The 7,827-nt window shown below is 39.3% G+C and overlaps 1 protein-coding gene across 1 annotated transcript in view; it reads right to left on the bottom strand.

Annotated features, from left to right (window-relative positions):
* Positions 1-7,827, bottom strand: part of INTS4 (integrator complex subunit 4) — a 99,832-nt gene that overhangs the window by 64,699 nt on the left and 27,306 nt on the right. Inside the window, exons 5-7 of the mRNA XM_012802973.2 lie at positions 3,610-3,795; positions 2,530-2,580; positions 998-1,086 (exon numbers count right to left, since the gene is read on the bottom strand). Of these exons, the coding sequence (XP_012658427.1) occupies positions 998-1,086; positions 2,530-2,580; positions 3,610-3,795 (326 nt within the window). The remainder of the gene's footprint in view (positions 1-997; positions 1,087-2,529; positions 2,581-3,609; positions 3,796-7,827) is intronic.

Below are 7,827 nucleotides of genomic sequence, written 5' to 3'. Positions count from 1 at the left end.
GGTCCGGGCTGGGGATTCGAACCCGCCACCTTAGGTATACGTGGCTGGCGCCTTAGCCAGTTGAGCTATAGGCGCCGAGCCTCCAATTAGTCTTAATCTGTATATATGTCTAAATCTTAAAAACTACAAATGGAGTCTACTCCTGTAGGTTTATTAACTCATTCTAGTTTTCCAATTTTTGCAGTTTAAGAAGGAAGAAAAAACATCTTTTTTCCCTATGGAAGGAGATCATTTATAAAATAGAATAAATAATATTTGTATTTCTACCTCAAATAACCTCTGATAATCAATGGTTTAATTGCTGTGAAAACATTTTTAACCAGGAAAACTGTACATAAGGGAACATTATTCTCAAACTCAGCTGGTATCCTTATCTGGCATTTGGCCCAAACCAAATTAAAATGGGTCCCAATAACTCTAAAGATTTTTTTTTTTTTAACGTGCTGAAAAGCACTAAAGAAAGGTATCCTAATTTCTTTTTTTTTTTTTGTAAATACAGAGTCTCACTTTATCGCCCTTGGTAGAATGCTGTGGCATCACAGCTCACAGCAATCTCCAACTCCTGGGCGTAGGTGATTCTCTTGTTTCAGCCTCCCAAGTAGCTGGGACCACAGGCACCCGCCACAATGCCTGGCTATTTTTTGTTGTTGCAGTTTGGCTGGGGCTGGGTTTGAACCCGCCACCCTTGGCATATGGAGCCGGTGCCCTACCCACTGAGCCACAGGCGCTGCGTGATATCCTATTTTCTTCACTTACAGATGAGAAGACTGGGACCCAGAGAAGTAAAGTGTCTTTCTCAGGGTACACAGAAAATTCCTATCAGAGATCAAAAACAAGGACCAGGCACCCTGATTTTCGGGGCCTGTGCTTTCCTCCTATTTCACGATGCCTTCTAAAAATCTAACCAACATTCCTTTTCTAAAGATGGGCTTTTTGCCAGGTGAGAAGAGAAAAATGGCTTAGCAATGAACAAAAGCTGGCTTCCGCCCACATTTACCTTTCAGGATAGAGCTGACTGATAACCCAGATGAGCTGGACCGCAGCACTGCGCACTTGTTCAAAGTCATCAGAGAGCAATTTACAGGCCTGAAAAGAAGGTTTCCAAAAGTCTGTTAGTTCTGTGTCCTTACAGGAAATGTTCAAACTATTTTCAAAATGAAGATAGGGTAGCTGGATAAGGATGCCAAACAAAATACTTGTGGATGGTTTTAACTTATTAAACCTCTGCCCAACAAAGAATGCTCAGCCGTGTCAGCTGCTCTGGCTATATTCTGACTGTGAGCCCTTCTTCCCCAGGTCTGAAAGCAGAACCAGAGACTGCCTTCAGACCACAGCATAAAGACCATCTAGAATGGCATCATACCTAGCAAAGCTTACTGGGAGCCCACAGTACTACTCTTAAAGGTTCAAAACCAAAGATGCCACCCCCTCCCACCCTCCCAACCCTCGCTGCCTATAAAAATCAAAGCACATATTTCTGTTTACTTTGGTCTAAAATCATTGGCCTCTGTTTCAATTCACTCACTCTTCCACTTGCAACTATAATTTTCCCTCATCTCCAGACCTTCATAACTACTTTTAGCCTATAACTTTCTTCATAGATGCCTCATCAATCTTTCAAACTCCACATAATCAAAACTGAACTCATTGTGGAACCACAGTCCACCATATATCTCAAATCCCACACAATCATTCCATCTTCACTCCCTTGAGGTTTCATTAATGCTTCCCTAGATTACTGATACTGTCTTAGACCACTAAACACCCGAATCAGCCAACTAACTTTTCTTTGTCTTCTCCAAGTTTCCTTTAATTATTTTGCTTCCCACATAGTTTTCCAATAGGAAGAGAAAAGATGGTCACACCAACGCAAGCGTTCTGGATCCATTTTGCTTCATTTTTGTAAAAGAATAAACCTGGCTTACATAGCAGTTATAGGGGCTTTGCTAATTGCCATCTTCCCTTGAAATAAAACCATTTTGGCAGCCTGATAAAATCTGATCTCTGAGCATGGATTTAGATTGTCTGTCGCCAGATTCATCCAATTATTGTCCAAAAGAAATATTACTTGTAAGACATTTTGGTTAGGCTGTCAATCAGCTTTTCCATAACTTCATTAAGCCTTTATTAATAATATATCATATGATATCTTTTCATGTGATCCCTGGGTCTTGGTCACCATTCTCTCTAGTTTGTTAAGTGTGGCGCTCAGAAATAACTTAATGTCTAGCCCAAGCAGAGATCAGCAAGACTACTGCTCTCCTTATTCTAAATACTAAGCTCTTCTGATATTGAGCTACTTAAATCCTGCTAAAAGTCTGTCTCATATGTATTAGTGCTACATAATTGCCTACCCCCCATTCTCTTCCTGAAAAAATGTTCTGAATATGATCTCACAATCACCCCAGTTAATGTTGCCACTATCAGCCTGCGACATTCCTCATGTTTTCAAATTCTAAAAACAAAGTACCATCCTCCCAGCTTCATAATAACTCCCCTCCCATTCCAGATGATAATAATTTAAGGTACCTGACTATAAATCGTTTGATGTAATTTCAGTCCTTTTTCATGGAGCTGCAACTAGATAATAAAAACACAGTTTAAATGTTTGGGAGAAAAACATCAATATTTCTAATGTTTCCCTTTAATCTCACATATTTTCGCCTATTATAGCACACTGACAATTCCCTTAGTCAAAACCAGTGCTATTTAAATAAGAAACCAATCCTACTAGTGGATGTCTACCCAAAGGAAGAAAAATCATTACATTAAAAAAAAGTATCTGTAGGACAGTGCCTGTAGCTCAGTCAGTAGGGTGCTGGCCACATACACCGGGGCTGGTGGGTTTGAACTGGGCCCAGGTCAGCTAAAACAACGATAAAAACGGCAACAACAACAACAAAAAAATTAGCCAGGCGTTGTGGCAGGCACCTGCAGTCCCAGCTACTTGGGAGGCTGAGGCAAGAGAACTGCTGAAGCCCAAGAGTTTGAGGTTGCTGTGAGCTGTGACATCACAGCACTCTACCTAGGGTGACACAGTGAAATTCTGTCTCAGAAAATAAAATAATGATCTGAAGGCTAAGGAAGAGATGGCTAACACCATCTCTTCCTGTTACTAACATCAAGTCACATCCCTTTCTGCTGAAGGGATTATACCAGGGGTCCTCAAATTTTTTAAACAGGGGGTCAGTTCACTGTCCCTCAGACCGTTGGAGGGCCAGACTGTGGGCCCCAGGACAAGTCGGCTGCTAAGTCGGCAGTGGTGGCAAAAACACCTGGCGAGCCGGATAAATGTCCTCGGCGGGCTGCATGTGGCCCACGGGCCGTAGTTTGAGAACACCTGGATTATACTAATAACAGGTTCAGGTTGTACCTTCTATGTTTCAGAAGTACAGATGAAAGCTTCCAGAGAATCCCAAAGAAAAGCACATTTGTTATACAGAAATGTGTAATAGTGAGTTCCATAATGCCACTAATCCTTCCTGAAAGTGTACATAGGGTGTATGTTGAGGGGATTCAGAATATACCTAAGACAGCACTAGTCATGACCTTTAAAAAAAAAACCCAAAATGAAAACTATCCCAAATTAGCTTCCAGAATCATTTTTACCATGGCTTTTATAGCTGCTGTTCTGACACGTGGCTCTTGGTCACTGAAGTAATCCCCTATAATTTTCTGGATATCTCTGGTAGCTAAGCCTTCTACATCTTTTGTGACACTTTTCTCCAAAGACCCAAGATTGCCAAGTAATTGTAGGCACTTATTTCTTACACCATGAGAGGTATCTGTGAGGTGCTATATTAATAAAAAAAAGAGAGAGAGATCAAAAAGACATTACTAAGATACTTTTAAAAACAAACAAATACAAAACCAGAAACAAAAGCATTGCATCAACTTTAGGGATGATTTCTAACTATCTTCTCACTGCAGTCTGTCCAACGTCATGTTATGCAGGTACTTTAAAATTTGTCACTGAATGGCATTTATTTGCTATCAAATTTTAAAACAAGACAAAAATGTACATAGTTATCAAACTTTTAATGTTTATACTGAAATATGCAGAAGTCTTAAGTACACAGCTCAAGTTTCACAAAGTGCATATACATACCTAACAAGCACCTAGATCAGTGGTTCTCAACCTTCCTAATCGCCATGGTGCTACAAATGGAAAAAAGAGGTTGCGAGCCACAGGCTGAGAACCGCTGACCTACATAAATACTACATAACCAACACTCCAAAACATCCCATGTGCCCCCTCCCAAAAACTACCCTACCACCTCACCACCACCAAAAATATTAACAGCTGCTCTCTTGGCTTCTAACACATAGATTCACTGTGCTTGTTTTTGTATCTTATAAAACAGTATCTGGCTTCTTTTGCTTACTATATTATGTTCGGGAGATTCATCCATGGTATGGCACACAGTGTCACCTGTATTCACTTGTAAGTATGCTAAAATTGATTTAGCCTTTCTGTTGATGGAATTATTTCTAGTATTTGGGTATTTTGATTAATGCTACTATAAATACTCTTGCATGTGGCTTTTGGTATACATGTTCACATTTTTGTTGGTTATACACTTAGGAGTGGAATTGCTAAGTCAAAGGACAACTTGACTCTTAACCCTTAAGTATGCGACTTAAGAACATACTGCCAAATAGTTTTGCACAATGATTGTACTAATTTACACTTCTACCAGTGCTGCACAAGTGTTTCAACTGTGCCATATCCTTGTCAACATTTAATATTTTTCAGGTGTGCCATATCCTTGTCAACTACTAATATTTTTCATCTTAACTCTTCTCACCTGTATTTTTGTTTATTTGTTTGTCTTCCAAGACAGAGTCTCACTCTGTCACCCTGGGTAGATTGCCTGTCACAGCTCACAGTAATCTCAAAGTCTTGGGCTCAAGCCATTCTCTTGCCTAAGCCTCCCAAGCAACTGGGACTACAGGTATGTACCACTACACCCAGCTTAGTTTTATTTTTTTCTATTTTTAGTAGAGGCAGGGTCTTGCTCAGGTGTCCTCAAACTATGGCCCGTAGGCCACATGTGGCCCGCTAAGGACATTTAGCCTGCTGGGTGTTTTTGCTGCCACTGCCTGTCCTGCTTAGCAGCTGATTCGTTCCAGGGCCCACAGTCCAGCCCTCCAACGGTCTGAGGGACAGTGAACTGGCCCCCTGTTTAAAAAATTTAAGGACCCCTGGTCTTGCTCTTGCTTAGGCTGTTCTCAAACTTCTGAGCTGAGGCAATCAACCCATGTCGGCTTCCCAGAATGCTAGGATTTGAAGTTGCTATGAACTATGATGATGCCATGGCATTCTACCCAGGCAGACAGAGTGAGACTTGGTCAAAACAAACAAACAAACAAACAAACAAAAACCCCAACAATAATTGCACCATTGCTATATTAAAAAAAAAAAAATACATTCTTAGATACAAATACTGATTTAAGTAACATGATATCAGGGATTTATTTTAAAATGCTATAGCAGACAACAACAATAAAAAGTGAGAGAAGGGAAAATAAAATTTAAAAAGATTGAAAAGTATAACTAATTGTGGAATATACATTCAGAACTAAAAGTAAGAGTAAATTTGAAATTTTCCACAATATAAAAGATCTTTCTTAAAAAGACCTAGCTTCAAATTAAATTCCATCTCACTAGGTGTTTAACATCAGGCAAGTAAGTGGACCTCTCCTCAGAGCCTCAGCATCCACATCCATATAGAGGGAACACTAATACCTGACTCAAAGAGAAATATAAATGTGAAAAATCTTGATTATTTATACTGTATTATAACATATAATATGAATATCAGCTAGCTGTAATCAAAAACAGTAAGGAAGGTCACATGTAAAGCATATATATGAGTTCATACATGTAACTACATATACAACGACTAATATGTGTTTCTTTAGATATTCCCTTCAACTTTGGGATGTCCAGGATTTTCTATCTATGCATATAAATGAAATCACTTATTTCACATAACTAGGTTCTCTTTCTCCCCTCTCCACTCTTGCCCCTCCCTCCCTCTGTTGCTCTTTCTGTGACTCTAACATTGGAATTCACAGGCTCTGCAAGTACTCAGTAACCAGCTATCCTTTCTATCTTGCCTTAGTTTGACAATCCCCTATCTCATAGGAGAAGAATGACAGAGTTAAATGATATGCCTAATGGCACACAGATGAGTTAGTGGATAGCTGATATTAGAATCCAAGTCTCCTTACAACTCACTCAATCCAGATCTCATCTCCCCACTTACCTGCAAAAAAAATTTCTAATTTTGAAAAACTTTGTACACTATCTTCAACGACAGGCATGTGAAACTTAAGTACTTAAAAAGCTCTACAATACTTAATTCTGTTATCATTACATATACAGTATATGTACTGTTACTCCCAAGTATCACTATTCTCTAGCTAATTATTGCTTAATAAATACAGTGTTACTACATCAATAACCAATTCATATGATTAGCATTCTAGGCCATCAACACCTTTTGTATGTCGCGCACATGCACACACACACACACAACTGAACAAAGGAAGAGGTATCAAACAGATAAACATATTAAGGTTAATATTGTCTAAGAAGGAAGTTATAAGTATATAGTATGTAGAGAAAAAAATTGGAATGAACATTGTGATGTTGGGTTTGAATTACATTTAGAGATAGAAATAAATAGATGTAAACACGTGTACTTATCTCTTCTAGCTCGGTCCACTGAGAGGACCTAAAAGCAGCAAATACTCTAGTAGTAATGAGCCTACACAGTGTCCAGCTCTTGGTTTATAAATACAATGTGCCTGTGAAAGGAAGCAGGGCTTCTTAGAGAAAGGCTAATTCCAGGGCTAGAGCAGAGAAAGAACAAGATGAGCCTGAAATATCATAATGTGCCAGACAGAAAGGATACACTTGCAAAAGAACTAGCCCAATCCACTAAGAAATCCATCTTAATGATCTAATTGCCTTTTATAGATACCATCATCTCCTAACATTGCTGCATTGACAAAAACATTTCAACCTGAGTTTTGACAGGGACAAACCACATCCAAAATATAGCAAGCAGTATTAATTATGTTAGAAATTAAAATAAAAATGTAAGTCAGGCTTAGAGGCGTGCATCTGTAGTCCCTGCCACTTGAAAGGCTAAAGTAGAAGAACCGCTTGAGCGCAGATGTTCCAATCCAGCCTGGACAACATAGTGAGATCCTGTCTCTAAAAAATACAAACTAAAAGACTTTTAGGCATTTACTAATTCTACAATTAGTTACTCTACAATAATTACTCAACTCTACTTTGCAGTTGATCTGAGATGATACATTGTTTTTTCTTAAGTATAGGAAGAAAATCTAGTCTCTTAGAGATATACAACTGAAAAGGGAGAATCCCACAGTCCGCTTCAAAGGGTCGCTAAGAACCACACTTTAAGAACCACTGTTCCTGCCTTAGTGTGTCTTTCTACCAATAGAACTTTGCACATGCTATTCCTTTTCCCTAGAATGTTTTTTCTACCCACTCTTAACAGCCCCTTTGGTTAATTTCCTACCAAGCCTTAAGATATTAAGGTCTAAGTTCAATTATCATTTTCCTTAGAAAACCTTCACTGAAATCCCTAATTTGGTTAAGCCCTACCCCATCCTACATCATCTACTGAAGCAATTAAAACTTTAATTAAGAAATCCTGTGTGGCTCGGCGCCTATAGCTCAACCAGCTGAGGCGCCAGCCACGTACACCTAAGGTGGCGGGTTCGAATCCCCAGCCCGGATCCGCCAAACAACAATGATGGCTGCAACCAAAAAATAGCCGGGTGTTG

This window comes from Otolemur garnettii, unplaced genomic scaffold, assembly GCF_000181295.1.
Source record: "Otolemur garnettii isolate 467f Iridium unplaced genomic scaffold, OtoGar3 scaffold00001, whole genome shotgun sequence".
Classification (NCBI taxonomy): Eukaryota; Metazoa; Chordata; class Mammalia; order Primates; family Galagidae; genus Otolemur; species Otolemur garnettii.
The sequence above is the reverse complement of the archived record's forward strand: the minus strand, read 5'-3'. Positions and strand labels throughout refer to the sequence as shown.